Source organism: Phascolarctos cinereus, unplaced genomic scaffold, assembly GCF_003287225.1.
Source record: "Phascolarctos cinereus isolate Bilbo 61053 unplaced genomic scaffold, phaCin_HiC Scaffold_4;HRSCAF=312, whole genome shotgun sequence".
NCBI lineage: Eukaryota > Metazoa > Chordata > Mammalia > Diprotodontia > Phascolarctidae > Phascolarctos > Phascolarctos cinereus.
Genome location: NW_027555847.1, coordinates 169,561,186 through 169,581,293, shown reverse-complemented (window position 1 = coordinate 169,581,293; position 20,108 = coordinate 169,561,186). Strand labels below are relative to the sequence as shown.

Genomic DNA, 20,108 nt, shown 5'->3' with positions numbered 1-20,108 from the left:
CATATCCCCTCTCAGGGTTTTCTTTCCCTGTAGGAAAAGGATAATTATCTAACTCAGGAAATACTTAGTATAGATCAATCCTATGCTAGGAAAGAAGAGATCCTGGCACTAGTCCCCAACATGTATCTATCCTATTACATAACCCTGAGAGGGGTTTTTCATCTCTCTGGGCCTCTCTCTCTGATTCAGTAAAATTGGGAAGAGTCTTTCTACCCATTTGCCCCTCATAGAAATAGTATGTAAGAAAATAAGTGCAAATAAGAGACAATAAAATGAAAATGCTTCAAGCTGCTTAGAATGTAAACTTAAAGTATATGAATTCATGTTCCTTCCTCCCCATTTGTGGAGCTTCACCTCAGAGATGATTCCCAAGGGTCATTTTTCACCTTGTTTTCTAGTTCCCTGGGTTCCCCCTTCCCATCATGACATGGGCCAACATAAATGTGACATGGGCCAACATAAAGAGGAGAACCTTGGGGAGGTTCTCGAGAAGGTAATCTGTGTGTGTGTGTGTGTGTGTGTGTGTGTGTGTGTGTGTGTCTCTCTCTCTCTCTCTCTGTCCCTCTCTCCTTGTTTCTGTCTGTCTCTTGGTCTCTCTCTCTCTATCCCTTTCTTTCTGTCTCAATCTCTTTCTAACTCCATCTCTCTCTCTCTCTCTCTCTCTCTCTCTCTCTCTCTCTCTCTCTCTCACACACACACACACACACACACACACACACACACACACACACACACACACACTCACTGACACTCACACAATCTAGGGCTTATAATGCTGAGCTTTCCTGAGGTTTCCACAATGTCATCAGGCAGCATGAAAGCTCTTGAACTTGCTTCTGAGAATGTCCTGGGGCCTGAAGGAAATTACCTTGCTAATTCAGGCACAGGTCCAGAGCAGGGGATTTCCTCAACTTGAATTACCTGAATGATTTCAACATCTGAATTTTGACCGTTGGGTAACAGTTAGAAAGCCTGGCAAATCTGGAGAAGAGAGGTCTCTTGCATTGGGCACTAAAACCAAGTTGAAGGAACTTGAGATGCCCAAGGAGTTTACCTCAAGTTCAAAAGGTGAGAGTGCCTTCACCAATGCCTTATCATCAAGGGTGGAGAATGTGATCAATTCTAAATGCTTATTCAATTAGCCAGAATATGTTGGTTACCTCTTATGTGCCCAGAACTAGTCCCGGGCCTGTGGGAGAGATATGGAAAGGGTCCCTGAACTCCAGGTCTCAGTCTAGTTTGGAGAGACGATATTTACAACACAAGAGAATAAGACTGTATGTATCCAATTGCTCAACTGACCAGTCTATTCCAGAGGTGTCAAACAAGCAGTCTGTGGACAGCATGTGTGCCATAAAACTCCTGCATGCAGCTAGAACCCAATTAAATTGTAATTGGGAAATATTTTAAAAATACAATAAAATATAGATAATGTTAATATGTGGTTTTCTAAATCAATATGCAGCCCATAGGGATCCTAATGTATAGTTTAGCAGCCTATTTCTATCTGAATAGCCAAAGCATCCTAGATGATTTTTTTTCAGACCTATGGCCACTGGCCTACTCAATTCAACACACATTACTAAGGCTCTGCTATGTGCAAAGCATAGTGCTAGGTGCTGGGGAAAGAATGATAGACAAAAAAACAGTCCCTGCTATCTACTGGGAGTAGATACAACTGTAACAAGAGTACAGTTATCGCTTCCACATTGTACGAGTGAGGGGTGTGGTGACTTTGTGACCTGGAATATCTGTGAAAAATATTTTGGTCCTCCCATTATACCAGAGAAAAAGTCTGAATTATTATGGTGTTAAAAAATAAAATATTTTGATGTTATACAATAGTATACATTTATTTTATGTATTTCTGAGTTTAAACTTTTGCTGGCCTTTGAGTGTTGTCTGCTGATCACAAAACTCCCCCCAAATTCCCATTTAATTTCTTATGCCAACCTGCAATGTACTGAAACTGCAATGGGGAAAATCATGATGTAGAGGGGATAACTGTATTCCTTGGAGTATGCTACCATTAGGAAACTTTGGGGCCTGTGTCCAGTGACATGTGACTCAGGGCTAAAGGGTCTGTACTTTGAGAAGATGAGGATTCCATATATTGGCTGCATAGCAAGAATTGCTGATAACTCAGTGGATGAACAAAACAGAGTAACTCACCTCTCTGACTCTCTTCCTTTCTGGCTGTAAAGTATATTAAGACCGTTTCCAGCTGCTTCCTGAGAGCTAGAGTGGGGAGAGGCAGCTTGCTCTGACCACTCTCTAGCTCCCTTGGGACCATGAGCACAAAGTATCTAAAGCCTATGTCCTGCCTAGGCAAGCCTCAGTCTGGCTTTGGGCTGTCTCTTTTCATTGTTGTTGTTTTTTCCCTTCCTGATTTTAGGAGCAAAATTATCCTGATATAGACAGGCTCAAGTTCAGAGGTAACCATGTGAGGTTGACAGGCCCAGAGTTCCTATTGGAGGTTAGAGCCTAAAGGAAGCCATCCCTGGCCCTACTCCAGTATTTTTAGGGATGACAGCTAGAGCTACAGCAGACAAGAAAGGGACTGACCCACACATAGCCATTTTGCTAGCAGACATGTGCTGACAATTTTTTGGACAATGTTGAATCCAGGTGAAATCTGAAATGTCTATTTATATGTCCTGCAGGATGTTTTATATTCTGATGAGGTTGCATTATTAGCTTCTGAGGAGACTGTAACAGTAGTTACAAGTTAAGTTACTGAATCCTGTTTTTTGTTTGTTTGTTTGTTTGTTTTTTGGCAAGGCAATTAGGGTTAAGTGACTTGCCCAAAGTCACACACCTAGTAAGTGTCAAGTGTCTGAGGTCACATTTGAACTCAGGTCCTCCTGACTCCAAGGCCAGGGCTCTACCCACCGCGGCACCTAGCTGTGCCACTTAAATCCTGTTTTTTATTGATGCATACTTGTTAGCGTTCTGTGTTTAGTATTCTTTTTGTGTATAGGAATAAATTACTTATCTCGTTCCTAATTCCTGATAAAAAAGGCTTGCACCTTTTTATACTCTTAATTTTTGTAAATGAGCCATAATTAAAATTATCCCAGGGGCACCAGGGTAGAACACATGGGGAGTTGCAGAATATGAGAATAAGGGAGTTTTGCCCCTTTTTTTTTTTTTATTAAAAGCCAAGCTCCACAGGACTGGATCCACTCAAAAAATCATATGCTTGGATACAGGATGGTAGAATAGGAAGTGGGTGTGGTACCCCAATGCTTGTGGACCCAATTGTGGTTCTTCAAGGCAAGGCAAAATTTAAATACATAAAGAAATATGACATAATTTGAGGAGGAAGAGAGCCCTAAAAACCAGGGGAATTAGGAAATGTTTCCTTGTGGCAGGAGGCCCTTTGAGTTGAGCCTTCTAGAAGGAAGCTAAGATAGAGGTAAAAAAGAACTGAATTCCAGTTATAGGGAACCTAAGCAAAGGCTTGGTGGTGGAAAAAGGGATTGGTGAGTATGGGGCAGGTTGTAACATATAAATAAATATAAGATAGGTGAATAGAACGGTTTGGCTAAAGGTAGAGAACACAAAAGAGAATAATGTGAAATGTTTAAAAAGGTAGGCTAAAGTCAAATCATAAAGGGCTTTAACTCAAGGGCAAGTTTGTATTTTATCCTATGGGTGGTAAGGAGCAACAAATGTTTCTTGAGCAGAGAAGGAACATGGTCAGATCCATTGTTGTTTTGTATTGCTGCTGTGACTGTATTCACTTTATGCTGCTCCCTTCAGTGGCCACACTGGGGACAGTGGGTTAGAGGGCCATTGCTGAGAAGGAGCAGCCAATCCTCTTAGGCCTCATTCATCACCCCATATACCAGGTGGCCTATGGATGTAGGCTAGGCTGGTTCTTTAAGGGCAAGGCCATTTGGCTTTTTTGCCCCCTGAAGCCTAACCAAAAGGGAATTGGTATCAGAGATTTTATTTAAGCTCCTATCTCTTATGGAATGTCTTCCTGGCCAGCTGTGTATTGACTATGGAGGTAAAGAGGAGTAGCATTTTACAACTGTTTTAACTTTAGAAGTTTTTATTGCATTTCATGGAACATAAATCCCTCATTGTTTTTTAACCTCAAGCCTAAATCATTGGACTGGCCTAGGTTAGGCCTGTCCTAGAATACAATATCTGTGCTTTAGAAAGATAACACTGGCAGCTGCATGAATGAAGTATTGGAGGAGGGAGAAACTAAAAGCTGGAAATTCAGTTAGGAGGCTATTTAAATAGATGAGGCAAGAGACGAATGCTTCAAGCAGTTGTGTGAATGGAGATGAAGAAGAGAAGGATGAATGAGAGAGATATTGCGGAAGAAGAACTGATAAGACTTTGCCATTAATTGGATATGAGGGGGAGAGAGATTGAAGGCAGTGCTAGGTTGACTCTAAGATTGCAAACCTAGGTGACTAGAAGGATGGTTTTTCAACCAAAATAGGGGCATTTTGAAGAGAGATAGGCTTAATATAAAATACAAGTTCTGTTTTGGACCTAAGATCATAAATTTAGAGCTGAAAGAGAATATAAAGGCTACTGAGTCTAACTCCCTTATTTTATAGTTGAGGAAACAGGCACAGAGAGATTAAATGACTTTCTCTTTTTTGTTGTTATTTGTTTCTTTTCTCTTTTTTTTGGCTAGGCAATGGGGTTAGGTGACTTGCCCAGGGTCACACAGCTAGTAAGTGTCAAGTGTCTGAGGCTGGATTTGAACTCAGGTCCTCCTGACTCCAAGGCTGGAGCTCTAGCCACTGCACCACCTAGCTGCCCCTAAATGACTTTCTTAGGGCCATACAACTAGTAAAGGTCTGAGGCAGGATTCAGACTCAGGCCTTCATGACTCCAAGTTCTACACTCTACTATACCACCTAGTTGCCCCAAGTTAAGTTTGAGATGCCTCATGAGACATCCAGGTGGAAATGTACAGTAATATATTGCTAAAACTCAGGAGAGAGAATAGGGCTGAATAAATACATTTAGGAGTTGTCTGCATATAAGTGAAAATATAATTCTTTGGCATTAATGACCTCATCAAGAGATAAGATATAGAGAAATGAAAAGAAAGACCAGAACAGAGACTCGGAGGACAGCCATGACTTGAGGGTAGCATATGGATGATGGCCCAGTTAAAGGGACAAAGAAGGATGTCATACAGCTAGGTAGATAACCATGAAAGGGCAGTGTCAAGAAAAGTGAACAAAAGAATGTCAATGGACTTACATGTGTTTATTTTTTCTTCCATAAAGAATGAAAACCCCTTGAGGACAGAAACACTTTCAATTATATCTTTGTACCCCTAGTGCTTAGCACAAAATAGTTTCTTAATAAATGCTTGTTGCATGAATGGAGGCAAGGGAGACCTGCTAGATCACGTCAGCATCTTCTCTTAACTGTTCCAGTTGGTTCAAAGACTAACAACCCACAGTAGGGTTGAGCCAGGAAGAGGCAACCTGCCGCTGAAGCAGGTGAATGCAAGTGTTTATAATCTATGTGTCTGAATTCCATGCTCAAATGTCAGTGACTTTTTACTGGTCACACTTTTTGGATGATCTATGCTTCTTTTCCTTTCTCTTTGTACAGATGGTGGAGAACTGAGGGTATTTTGGGACATTAACCACAACCCAAGGGCAGTTAGTAACAGGCAAAAAATTGGTTTTCTATAGGTGATTTCCCAGCCAGACATAACTATCTATGAACCCTAATTCAATAGTACATCAGACCTATTGACAATTCTGGGGAGAAAAAAGCCCCTAAATTTCTGCTGCATTCTCATTTCTCAATGAGCCCCCTTTTCACTACTCTTGCCATTTAGTTTTCATTATTAGCCACTAGTGAAGACCTTTCCAAGTCCTAATCTTTTTCAACTGTCATTTCTGACTTTCAGTCTCTAAATTTCAGACTGACATTTTGAGGAGTTGTAAAACATAAAAAACTTGTGGCAAAGATGAACCCCACTTTTCTCCAAATTACTAGAAAACCCTATTCTCAAACTCCAGAAAGAGGTGAAACTCACTACTCTGGCTACCATAAACTATTCATCTCCAAAATAAAATATCCAGTTTACTCTTTCTAGTCCCCCAAGAAGTGTATGTGTGTTGGGGGGAGATTGGGTTAAGGGATATAAGACTTTCTTAATGAAGTAAAAGGCCCTCATTGATGATTCTGCTTCACCCAATAGCATTACTCTGACTGCCCCTGATTCAACACTGAACCCTCTGGCCTCTGGTCATTCATTATTTAAGAAAAACTCTGGTAATAGGCCATGGTATATGTATGGGACTTTTTTTTTTCCTCCCTGAAAATTAGGAGCAGATTCCTCCTATCAACTATGTCCTTGCTTTTGACTCTTCCTTAATCAGACCACTCAGTTTAATTCCATTGTAATGGGAAGGCCTTAGAGCATGCTTATTCATTACTTGGCTCCAATCCAACATATGGAACTTTGGAGAGAATACCTCTGGCCATGAAAGACTCGGGAGCCCATACTATATGGTAATGAAGAGACTTTTGATTGGCTTAGGAGCTGGAAGGATTGATGGCTCATTAGAAGCACTGAATGTGCATCCAAACTGTTAGAGCAGAGTGGCTTTTGAGAGAGGAAGAACTGCTGTGAGCTACACAGTGAGGATCATGACTTTCTGTGACAGAAGGCTGCCTTATGTCCCCACTGAGCTGCCACATATCCCTGAATATGTGGTACTTGTTTATTTCACGTTTATTCCTTTCTGATCTTGGGTGAATGAGTGTATAGAGACAGAATTGACCAGGTTATGACCTTGTGAGCTTGGAAAGGTCAGAAGTGATATCACAGGTACCCTAAGAAACCTGAGTTGGTAGCAGAGACCACCAGAACCAGTAATGCAGCAGTTTTGTGACCTGATTGACCCAGCTCATCAGCTGAAACACCGCATCCTGTAAGGAGCCAACAGACCTGAGCAAGGCAGTGACTCTCCCATTGACAACACCAAACTAAACTTGGTAAAGACTGTGAAGGGAGAAACAAATTCCCAGGGCCAGTATTTCCCCTTGGCTTCACATATTCTCTGTATATATGCCTCAATAGCATGGTTCTTTAAATTCATGCCCATTCTTCAACCCCATGAACTCCTCTCCTACGGACTCCTGCTAGACTTCGAGGATACAAGATTTAAAAATTATTTTTTCATCCATCTCCACCTTTACTCTTCATGACTTATCTGTCACCTCACCCTCCCCTGATGGCTCCCATTCATACTCCTTCAATAATTCCTTCCCCCTACCTCTTCCCCAGTCATCCAAAAGCTCATTCCACTTTTGGATGACTGGGGAAGAGGTAGGGGGAAGGAATTTTTGCAAGTATGATTCTGTGACTCCTCAAAGCTGCCTCCCCACCTTGACAGCAGTACCACCCGCTCACGTCAGCTAGCGTCCACCTTTCCTCGAACGTCTCATTGGTCACTCACTGTCCTATTTAGCCCTTCTCGCCAAGCCCCGCCCCCAGCCCAGGTCTCCGGTGCGCTGGGCAGCCAATGCTGCGCCTGCGCTCTGAGGTGTGGAGGGCGGCCCCTTAGCGACTGGTACCTCAGCAGCCTGAGCTCAAAGCGCTGCCCCCCCCCCCCAATCCCATCCCGCCTATGCCCCTGACCCTTCTGCCCAGTGGCGGCCGGACATCAAAAGAGAGAAAAAACCAGGCCTCAACCTAGTTGCGGATTGGGCGGGCCCAAGGTGGCCAGGTGGGAAGATGAAGCAGGTGAGGTGATGGAGGATGGGGTTGCCTCCTCCCTAGGAAGTGAGAGTGATGGGAGGGGTCTCGAAGGTTTGGCTGGTGAGGGGGGGGTGTTGTAGAAGGGAGGGGAGAAGAATGGGAGGGACCGGGTAGAGAAATGGTGGGGGTGGGGAGGATGTAGAAGTGTTGTGAGGGGCTGGGGGTAGCGCTGGAAGGGGTTAGCGAGAGGAGTGAAGGGTTGGGAGGGGAGATGGAGGAAGGAGGAGGGACTAAAGGAAGAAGAAGGGGGAAGATGGGCTGGAAGAAAAGGGATTGAGAGGTGCTGGAGCTGGGGTAGAAGGAGAGGGATGGGAGGGGTAGGGGTGGGAGGAGAGAAAAGGGAGAGGCTGGAGGAAAAGGCAAAGGAAGGGCGCAGGCAGTGGAAGGATGGGATGGCACAGTAGTACAGTGCCTGGCACATAGTAGGCATTTCACTTAATCCATGCTTGTTGACTGACTGACTGACAATAAGGGAGGGAGATAAGTGAGGCTTGTGGTACAAATGGGATTGTTGTTCATCCTTTTCTTGAAGAGGACCAATGACATCACGTAGAGGGATTAATTGAGGCTGGAAGTAGTGGTCTCAAGTAGATAAGGGCAGTTCATAGAGGAGTAGTCCGGGAGGGTGATGGGGCAGAGGGTTAAATAGGAAAGAAGAAACTGAACTCAAACAGTAAGGTGGGACAAGATGAGATCCTAACAGAGTAAGCTCTTACTAGAAAGTGTCCATTGTGTGTGTGTGTGTGTGTGTGTGTGTGTGTGTGTGTGTGTGTGTGTGTGTGCTCTTGCTCTTGCTATACCTCCAACTTGAACTTGAAACAGCGTGGTAAAGTATTGAACTTCGAGTTAGGAAAGACCTGGGTTAGAATTCAACTTGACACTTGTATGTAACCTTGGAGAAGTCACAGCTTCTCTGGGCCTCAGTTTCCTCATCTGTAAAATGAAAGGATTGAGCTACATGACCTCTACTAAGGTCCCTTCCAGCTCCAAATCTATGATCTGTGTATATGACCCTCTGTGACTTTTCTTCATTCCTTATGAGAGGCCAGAAGAAATTTAAGGCAACAGGCAGTATACCTAAGGGATTACTAACGTTGTGGACTAATATGGTATGGGATAGATAATACGGTTCAGAAGGGTATAACATCCTAGGATCAACAATTTAGAGATGGAAGGAATCTTACAGGGCATTTAGTCCAGCTTCTTCATTTCACAATTGAGGAAAGAGGCCCAGAGAAGTTAAGGGACTTGCCCGAGGTCACACGTATGGCAGAGTCAGATTGATCTCAACTCTGAATCCAGTGCTCTTTTAATTCATAGTGATGGCTTTCTTGGTTTTTGTTTTCTCCTAGTCCCTGGTGGATGACACAGAGGATGTGTCTCTTGATTTTGGAAATGAAGAGGAATTGGCATTGAGGAAAGCTAAAATCAGGTAAATTCAGATAGTCTTTCTTAGCCTAGAAATTTTAGTTCTAGTTATGTGACAATGATAGATGTTTGATTTGGGAGAAGTTTTTTGCGTTCCCTGCGCCTTTTACGTAAAATGAGAATAGCAGGGCAGACATTATAAAGAGTCGATAAACCTTTATAAACCCCATTGCAATTAAGAAGGAAAATGAAAAGTACACTGAAGTAAAAGTTAAACATCCCAGGCTTTAATCTTGAGTCATATATAAACTAGCTGTGTGACTTTGGAAAAATTACTTCACTTTTCTAGACACCAATTAAAATGAGTAGATGATTTCTAACGTCCTGTCCAAGGTCTAAAATTTTGTCCCATGGCCAAAAATAGTACTTCTAACTCTAGCTGGCCATATCAACAAATCAAAACATTGATCAAGAGAACTAGGTTCTAGAGTATGAACAGCTTCAGTGGGAAAATTGCTACACGAGAAATAAATCAAAGTGCCTACCCTAATAGGGGTGTATCTTCTTGTATATCTTCTTATACAAAGGGCACAGTATAAAATAAACTAAGGAAAGGAAATAATGTCTGGTGATTGTGCTATCTACTCTTTTAGAAGGCTATTTGTTTTCCTGAAATAGAATTAAGTTTTATCAGAACTGACAGGCTTTAGAGAACTTGCCTGGATTTTGACTTTGGGGAATAAATCATAGTCACTTTTTTTTCTTAATCTTAAAAAAAATCTATTTAAAAATAAAGAAATATAACAATGTAAGCAACTCCAACAGAGATCAGGTTATTTCATTTTAAGGAACATTCAAGATTACCAAGGAAAATAACCCACAGAATCAAGGAACTAAACAAATTTCAGTTCTCCTTGATTAAAGCAGGAAATTACATATTATGAAATTAACTCCTTATATCTCTTTTGGTTTAACTTCCCTTTATATTGTGTTTATTTAACATGAAATAAATTGTGGAAGCTAAGCCATCTGGAAGATGGGTAACTGTTAGACGTTGGGTACCTTCTGATGAGTCAGTGAAAGGTATACCAGGAATATATTCCATTCCCTCCCTTCTACCCCAAATCCACACACTTCATCATTTGTCCTATTCTCTAAATACAATTATATCTGAATCTTTATCTCACCAGTTTGGCAGGTGTGAGAGGACTGAGTAAAGGGAGTTTCTTAATGAGAGTTAGGTAGGGTTTCTTAAGGGATGTCTTCAAATGGAGGGGAAGGATCTTCATTCCAATCTAAGGAGTGGATTCTCATTCAAATCACAGGGGTTAGAGGACCCAGCCAAGATTATAGCAGCCAGCTAGATTCATCCAACTTGTTCTTTCAGGCTTTCTCCTACTTGGATAAGTGGCTTGCCACCTATCTGGGATTCACTTCTTTCTTGGGCCTTATTTTCCAAAAGGAGGAAACATTCCCATCTGGCTTTTAGAAGTAAGAGAGCAAGACTTTTTTTGTTGAGTGGGTAAACTTTTTTTCCTTTGGTATTTTATCACTCTTTCTTTCTTAGAAGGATTAAAGGTATTCTGCTTGGCTCCAAAGGGCAGAACCACAGCAAATGGATGGAAGTTACAAGGAACAAAAGCTTCTTTTGGCTTAGCAGACAAACTTCCTAACAGTTTATGGAGTGAAATGCTTTCTTTTATCATTACTCCCTCATCACTATAAGTGTTTAAATAGTAGCCATATAATCATCTATGAATTTTCAGAGGCAAGGAGTCAGATAAATATTTATTGAATAGAAAATTGGGCCAGATAACTTCTGAGAGCTCTTGAAGCTATAGGACCAAGGAATTGGAACTGTAAGAGACATTACAGGGCATCATTTCCAACCCACTGTGATTGTATAGAAATTGGAAATTTCCACAATTCATTTTATAGACCTTAATTTCTTTAATATGGAAATATGGAAATTCTACAAAATTCATTTTCTGGAAACTGAAGCCCAGGAACTTGCAATGCTTTGCGTAGGGTCACCCAGGCAATAAATGGCAAAGTTGGCATTTGAACCCAGGTCCTCCAACTCCAAATCCCACATTATTTCCACGATGGCATCCTACCTCTCTGATTTTGGTGTGGTCTTTATTTTTCTTCTCTCTTTCTGGTGTTCACTTGGTCCTACGCTTCAGCCACTTAATGCTTGATGTAACTCTGTGGCTGCCCAACATTCCCCATAATAAAATTATGCCTAGACCCCCCTCTCCTACCTTTATATGTTTGATGCACCAAGAATATCTCTCCACAAAAACTCCTGTTCTTTCCCTGTTAGGACGAATGCAATCAGATTAAACTAATTTTTCACTCAAATATGAATGACTGCTACCTTACAGGACACTTGTGAGTGGTAGGTGGGGCAGTGTCTCGGAAGGGAAAGACAAACAACAGTTTGGGTGCTAGAAATATTAAAGAGTATGTGGATACTGGTGGAGTCTAGTTGGTCTGAGCAAATACCCAGAAGTGAGAGCTGGCAAAGTTAGAGGAATCCATAATCTATCAAGTCACAGCATCAGTGATTAGGACACATGATATGAACCTGAAAACAGAGATGAAATGAATCTGGTGTAGAAAGTCTGAATATAATCCCTGCCAGGTCAGGAACTGGAGTCAGGGCCCTGATTTCTAATCCAATAGTCTTTCTACTATAAGGTCAAATCCCAAATGGCTAGAAAGAAGGAATAGCCTAGAATTAAAGGGAGTAGGCCTGGTCTTTCTCCCAAGAATGTTTTCATATTAAAAGAAAATGTGTATTAAGCTCAACAGTTGTTTTGTTGGTGATTTGAAAAGTTCATTTCAATTTAACATTTATGAAATGCTAATTTTGAATATATAGCATGAGGCGTGAGGGAAGGAGTTTATGGTCTAAAATGACAACTAAGACAGGGTTGTTTTCTACTGGATTGGAATCTCCTGGAAGATATAGGCTTGTCTTACTCATCTCTGGTTTCCGTCTCTAGCACAGTACTTTGCATTTAATAGATATTTTGTAGGGCATATCATTTTAGGTTAGATCTTAATTGCCTTGGCTTTTTGGAATATGTTATTCATTTCCCTTCTGTGCTTTCTAATGGATGCAGAAAAGTCTTGTATTAATTCAGATCTCCTTTACTTTATATTTGAAAGTCATTCTCCTGGTCAATTGCTAATTTATCATTGGAATTATTAAATTTTACCTCTATGCATCTTAGACTTTAAAGCATAATAGTTTTGGGTTTTTTTTCCTGGAAGGGGTGTGTGGATTATTTTGATTGCTACTTTGTTTTCTGTATTCAGAAATTCTGGGCAGGTTGGGTTTTTTTTTTTATGGTATGACTTCTTGCATTGTGATGATCAAGTTTTTTAGCTTGTCTTGTTCTTCTGGGAGGCTCTATGATCCTAAAGGTATCTCTTTATATCTTGTCTTTGAGATCAATGACTTTTTCTTCTATAGAGATCATGTGTTCTTTTAATATATTTGCCTTTTGATTCTCTCTCTCTCTCTCTCTCTCTCTCTCTCTCTCTCTCTCTCTCTCTCTCTCTTTTTTGGTAGATTGTCCTTCACTTCAGCCTATTTGTTTTTACTAATCTTTTGTTTTCTTTTTCGCTTCTTGGAGAGACTCACTACTATAGATTCACTTTATCTATCTATCTATCTATCTATCTATCTATCTATCTATCTATCTATCTATCTATCTATTTATTTATTTTTTAAATTTTTAGGCAATTGGGGTTAAGTGACTTGCCCAGGGTCACACAGCTAGTGAGTGCTACGTGTCTGATGTCGGATGTGAACTCAGGTCCTCCTGACTTCAGGGCCGGTGCTCTACCCACTCGCCACCTAGCTGCCCCTAGATTTACTTTTTTAAAAAAATTCTGCTAATTACTTCTGCTGCCATTTTTTTTTAATAAATGTTGAAATGATAGGGCAGTTTTATTATAAGAAGCGTCTGCATTTTATTTCTGTTTTTACAGAGTAATAATTGAAGTCTGATTTGTCTTCGTTCAATAGGGATCATTGATCTGTTAAAGAATAGTGTGATATCAGAATGGGCATCTGAAAAAGTCATGTGTCTTATCCACAGTAACTGGAAAATATTCTTCTCTCTAATCACCAAATGTGATAACACCTGAGAATGTTAAATACATTAACATAATTGGTGCTACCTTATAATTAAGTCCCTTTTGGGAACTGGTCTTTCAAAAAAATACTTGGAAGTACAGTTGTCCAAGTAATAAACAAAAGGGCATTCTGTTTAACAGAGTTAAACAAATATATCAAATGATTAAAATTTGGTGGCTTTCAGAAAAGCTGCTAATCAGCCTCAGTGATACACTGACAATTTCCCAAAAGTTGGAATTCTCTGTCAAAGCTGCTACTCTTTCCTTGTCGTCACTGATTTGTTTATATCTTCTTCTGTGAAATGGGTTCCTTCAAAAATGTTTATTTCTGACTTATGTTTGAAAGGTAAACTCCTCTGAAGATATATATATATATATATATATATATATATATATATATATATATATATATGCAAAGCCCAGTAAGAGTGGCCAGAGAACAATGAAGTACTGTAGGTGTGAACCTGATAATAACCAGATAATCTTCTTCATGGATCTCCTTAACTTCCACACAACCTTTTGTTACCACTTCCACTACTTCTAAAATACTGGACTTCTTTGGGTCCCAGAAGATTCTAATTAGATGGTAAACCTGTAGTGCATTCTTTTCCATGTTCTAGGTCTGCCAGGCAGCTCCCGGCTCAGAGTAGCCTGAAAGCCACAGGACTCTGCTTAACACCCAGGAAGGCAGCCAGGACACTGGCACCATCCTCCCATTCCACCATCCCTGACATTGGTCCCACTTGAGCCACCGTCTTCCTGCCACCCCAGTCACGATATTTCAGTTTCCTCATTTGTTCTTTTCTAACTTCACTCAAGATTCTACTTTCCTTCTTGAACCATTCTGGAACATTGTGCTGAGGTTTCATGCTCTTTGGGGAATCCATAGGGTTTTTGCTTCATCAGGCAGAGGTTCAGTTTCCTTTGTTTCAAAATATTTTAGAAGATTTTATAATCTTTTGGATATTTTGATAGGCATATCTTCTCATTTTGGCATCTTCTGTACTAATTCATCTCTTTGGTTTTTAATTGCATTTTCTTCCTCTTGAAATATTTTGTGCTTTTAGCCTTTTTCCTATCATTGACTTTCTGACTCTTAGCCTTTTGATGGTACATTTCCCTCTGGGGCTAGACTACAAGGCTGCCTCAGCCTCCTCTAATGTTGGGGAATTTGCTTTTCACTGGTTTTTGTCTGATCTCTGCCCCTAGTATCTTCTAGAGGTTCAGGGCTAGATATGTTTAGAAGTCAGTACCACTTTCTTCTGGATCACAATTCAGTACCTGTTTCTTTCCAGTGCAGCCCAGTTTTCTTTATTCTTTAGTTCCCTGATTGTGCTGAATCAGTTATCTGCTACCTTTTATGAGATTAGTAGAGTTTGCGTTAGTGTTCTGGACAGAGTCTTTTGTATCAGACTCCAAGGTTCGCTAACCTAGAGGCCACCCTCGTCAGGAGGATATCTGATTTCCCCTCTTCTGTACCTCTTCATTCTCTCCTCCAGGCTTTGCTTATTCCATTGCTTATTGCAACAGCATGATATGGGAAAAACAGATTTGCTGTGCCAGCAGAGATTCTGCTGCAGGAAGGAAATTCCTGGGTGGGTCCAGAAGCAGAGTCCATGGATTGGTTACCATAGGGAGACCTGTAGGGGAGAGCCACCAGGTAGGGGTGATATGTCAATTTTTAAGTCTGTTACCTTTTGTGGTTTCTTGCTTTCTGTCCTGTGTTTAGCTATTATTGCTTAACCTCTACCTTAACCTCTTAGCCTCTTTTTTTTTTTTGAGAGCTGGGGAGACTAAAGCAAATGTTTAGTCCTCCAGCTTGTGAGTCACAAGCACCAGAAGCCCACACATTATAGGTATTTAATAAATGCTTTTTGAATCTATAAAAGTGAGTTGCCTTAGTTACATTCAAGCTCCTTCTCAAAGCTCCCTCCTCTAATTTAAGACTGCAGTTCTCTAGAATATGTCCTAGCCTTTTGGTGTAATTACATTTTTAATTTTTCTATTGACTCTGTTTACTTATGTACAAGTTAGCACTCATTTGAAGCAGTCCTTGCCTTAAATATAGTGTTTAAGATATTCTCCTGTTTCCATAACTACTCTAATAAGTCTATGTGCTTGTGTACCACCATGCCTTTATGGCATGTTACATTTTGAAGCCACCATGTTAATACATTAATATTGGGCAGTTGAATAAAAGGTCTGGCTTTGTGCTCCTGAATAGCTGCATGGTTGAAATCTTTGTCAGACCGGATCTCAACACTTCCCTGTCCCCCCCGTTATAGAAGACACTAGAATGATTGCAGGGGCTAGAGTAACATGAAGAAAAGATTGCCCAAACCGAGTCTCTTTATTTTGCTTCCCTTTATTGACTTGTATGGGTTTTGTTCATTCGTCTTCCAACAGTTACTACAAGCATCAAAAGCGTGATGTCACTTTATAGAACAGAAACAAGTGAGAAAAGTAATATGTGGTGATTGAGGAGGGAGCGCAAGCTTTTATTCCTTTCCACGCTCAAATCTTTATTATTATGAGTTAGTGGGAATGTATAAGTATTCATTTATGCTACCTACTTAGGAGTACCAAGGAGGTCAGAAATAGACTGTTTTCCCTAATTTGGATGGAGGAGGGGTGGGAAGATATGACACCATCTTTAGCAAAATGTAAGAAGGAAATCTTGCCTGTGGAATCCAGACCACAACAACACAATGTAATAATGGTGAGTGGATTTAATAAATTCAAACAGGACAGTTGAGTAAAAAATTAATCAACTATAGTATTTGACCAAATTCTTTGACTAAATACAATAAAAATGGTTAATCATAACAGTATAGATACAGCTTAGGTTTGTCAGTTGTCATAATCTGATTTCTGTTATTTCTAATTTAAGGATACTGATTTTTTTTTGGTCTTGATAGGTATTGATCTTCTTAATATGTCTTTAAAATAGAAGCCTGCTTTACTGAATTAGAGAGAGCAGGTAATTTCTGAAGGGGCAGCTAAATTGGTATTTTTGTCATTCTGAATGTACTTAACAGCTGTGGTTTTTATAGCCAAGTACACCACAATTTTTTTCTATAGTATTTAGGACAGTAACGCTATTCTTAATCTGTTGAGTAACTCAGCCCCAGTAGGAAATAACATTTGCTTAAAAAGTGGAGAAACAAACCTAATGTTGCCAATCTTGACACTTTAGTTAAGTAATTTCCTTTCCTCCTTTCAACATGGATCCCCACATTTAGACATTGACATACTAGCTGGTCAAATAGAGATCTGCTTGGCTCATTAGTTTAAATTTATAACAAATTATTCTATTTGTAAGTATAAGAAAAGTGATGAATTCTTATTGGTAGAAAAGGAAAAGTTCTGCTGGGAAAAAATGAAAAAGAAAGATGGAGTGGTGAAGAGGCAGAGATAGAGGAGGTAGCATAAAGTAGCCAGGCTGAGTTTAGATTGGATTCCATGAATAAGAGAGAACCCACTATAGGCTTTACTTTGAGGAATAGGGCAGGGAATATGTTGAAGGAAAAAAGGAGAGCCTTGGCTTATTTGTTTTTCTGAGTTATAACCCATGTATTTTTGCAGTGCTGAGAAGTGAATCTAGTCCCTTCAGTGAAGAATATATATTTTAACTTTTAAGATTTTGCTTCTGCCTTAGTACAATATCCTTTTTTTTTGGGGGGGGGGAAAGCAGGAGGAATGCTTAAACCTGTTGGGTGTACAAATTTTATTAATACAAGGTCTGCAGGCATGAAAAAGCAGATTCTAGAGACTGGGGGGATACAAACTGACCCTAAAGAATTTTTAATAGGACCTGTTCTGAAAGAATAACATGCTTAAATAACTATCTTGTTTCTCTTGGGATCATTTTCCTTTTGGTCTGGACGTATGATTGCATTGGTGTAGGGTGAGGGAACCATAGCTACCGATGCAGATCAGCCATTGGTCTGTAGCTTGGAGTCTTAAAGCAGCTCTTAACTTGGGCTATGTGAACTTGATGTGTGTATGTATGTATGTAGACACATACACATATGTACACATATGCATGCACATATACACATATTTCAGATATGTACATATAAATCCAATATGCCATATGTATAACTGCATTTCAATATATTTTCTATTATAATGCTATATATTTTATGTATTTAAGAGCACCATTCTGAGAAGGTAACCATAGGGCTTCACCAGATTGGCAACAGGGTCCATGATATCCATAAGGTGAAGAACCCCTGGTCAGCATCTTAGAGAATTGTTTGAAAGAACTAAAAGGCTAAATGGCCTAAGAAGGGTCACATAGTACTTTGTATCTATATCTTAAATAAAACCTTGATTAACCGGAATCCAGTTGACCAAGACACTAAAATTATTAGTAAACCCCTCCTCTCCCACCCAAATACCTAGCCTTAAGGAGACAAAAAGACAAGAAAACAAGCAGACATAGAGGATCAAAAAACCTTCTGGGGTATATCTCAGGGTTGGTGTTTTTTGAGATAATCTCCTAAATCTATGGAGATAGCTGATACTCAGAAATGACTGAACTACTGTAAGATCCTCAGTTATTCCAGAAACATTCAGTTAGTATGAAGCAGCTTCATGTGGTGGAAAGTGCTGGACATAGAGTTGGAAAGACCTGGGTGATAGTTTCTGAATAATTAATAATTTATTAATTAGGCTAGCCAGCAATCAATAAATTGAAGGTCAGGGGTTTCTCTTGGTAACCAAAAACCCCAAGGGGGACCCTGAAATGCCTTAAATCCTTTCTGAAAGGGAAGTCCCCTGGCAAGTAAAACTCAACCCTGTTTGGTGGAATTTAATGAGAAGGTGAGTTAAAAGTCTTCAGTTCTTCCTGCTGAGAACATGGCTAGATCTAGAGACTTGGCAGCCTCAAGGCATTTCCTTCCCGACCTATCTGGCTATTTTTCTTCTTCAAGAGCTAGGTTGTCCTAAACTCTAATGGAGGGGGATAAAGGACAGGAGGTTCCTTCCCCAGGCAAAATCTCACTCAGACTGGATTGTGTTTATACTCTGAACAGAAATTGGGTTTCCCAGTTGGGTGGGGTCCCAAGGTCCCACCCAGCCTAGTAAATGAGCATGTATCCTGAGGGCTAGGCACACTCAGCCATGCCCACAGACCTGACTGACTGACCTTTTCAGAAGTTGGATTTTAACAGAAATAAAAGGAAAAGGGTAGATCAAAAATTAATAATTAGTTATTAACATAACAACATAATATTGGTTTCTTCCAGTAAGAATCTCACCTCAGACACTAGTTACTAGCTGTGGGACCCTGGGCAAATTATTTAACTCATCTGGGCCTGTTTCTTCATATGTGAAATGAGCAGGTTATACTTGATGTCCTCTGAGGACCCTTCTAACTCTGCTTCTATGATCTTATGATCCCTAGCACACTGTACAGATTAAAGCAGGAAACAGTACAGTAGAAAGAGTTAACAAGATTAGAACAAAAAAGGCCTTCAAGTTAACCCTCATTTGATTAAACACTTGAGAAATGAGTGTTTAGATCAAATGAGGGTTAACCAAGGTCTCACTGTCTAGTATTTAAGCATTTGGTATGTTTCAAAGGTTGGCTTTTCAAAGTTTACAAAGATAATACAATTGCCAAAAATTGTGAGAACTCAATTTAAATTTTTTAATGTAAATAATATTTTATTTTTTCCAATTACATGTAAAGATAGTTTTCCACATTCATTTTTTATAAGATTTTGAGTTCCAAATTTGTCTTCCCTCTCCCCAAGACATCAAGCAATTATAGGTAATCATGTTAAACATATTTCTGCATTAGTCATGTTGTCAAAGAAGAAATAGAGCAAAAGGTACAAAGCACACAAAAAGTGAGAATAACATGCTTTGGTCTGCATCCAGACTCCATCAGTTCTTTGGATGTGGATAGCATTTTCCACCATGAGTCTTTTGGAATATGCCTGGATCATTGTACTGCGGAGAAGAGCTAAGTCTATCATAGTTGATCATCGCACAATGTTGCTGTTACTGTGTACAATGTTTTCCTGGTTCTGCTCACTTTACTCAGCCTCAGTTCATGTAAATCTTTCCAAGTTTTTCTGAAATCCACCTGCTCATCATTTCTTGTAGCACAGTACTATCCCATTACATTCATATACCACAACTTGAGAACTCAATAAAAACAAACAACAACTCAGTGGCTAAGATTATTAAGTAAATATGCTGATGGTTTCATAACAGATCTCGCCTCATTCTTCAGAATAATAAGAGTAAAAATATTTCCTAAAACATAAGTATTGAATACACATTCACTTACTCTCCCATTAGGTCAGATGGGAACTCTGTATCATATAAACCCATAAATTCTTTCTTCTTATCGTTTTGTAATCTGAGTAACTGCTAATACTTTCCTTTATCATCTCTCCTGACCTAATAACAATTGCATCTAATATTTCATATCCTTCTTATTTTGAATACCTTTGGTATTCCATAATTATGACTTTTAAAAAAGTATTGTCCTTTTCATTCATTGACTAAACATTTATTTAAATGTTACTGAGAGATTTGTTCTTTGGGCTGATCAATGTTTAGATTCTCTTTAATAGTGCAGATTGAAATCATTGTCTTCCCATCCTGCGAAGTTCTTGTCAGTCTTTCCATGAATTCTCCAGAGAGGCCCTGAAATGCTGAGGACTTCCCTTGAGCTCATTTAATAATTGTGGATCCCAACAGAGCACTCAGGCTGTTCATCTGCTATCTTTTCTTCTCTATACATGGCCATCCCACCACCTTTTCCAATTATACATGATTTCTGGTATCTCTTATACCACTTACT

General features: G+C 39.8%; 1 protein-coding gene and 1 pseudogene across 2 annotated transcripts in view; one reads left to right on the top strand and one right to left on the bottom strand.

The window, feature by feature from the left end:
• The first annotated feature begins 7,496 nt into the window (after positions 1 to 7,496).
• The window catches only part of TVP23A (trans-golgi network vesicle protein 23 homolog A), a 22,107-nt gene continuing 9,495 nt past the window's right edge, over positions 7,497 to 20,108 (top strand). Inside the window, exons 1-2 of one of the 2 annotated variants that reach the window (XM_020972518.2) lie at positions 7,497 to 7,750; positions 9,118 to 9,197. In XM_020972518.2, coding sequence (XP_020828177.1) covers positions 7,742 to 7,750; positions 9,118 to 9,197 — 89 coding nt within the window. In that variant the 5' untranslated portion in view covers positions 7,497 to 7,741. The remainder of the gene's footprint in view (positions 7,751 to 9,117; positions 9,198 to 20,108) is intronic. The other variant, XM_020972516.2, reaches the window with a different exon arrangement.
• LOC110198314 (cytosolic iron-sulfur assembly component 2A pseudogene) lies at positions 11,704 to 14,038 on the bottom strand (annotated as a pseudogene).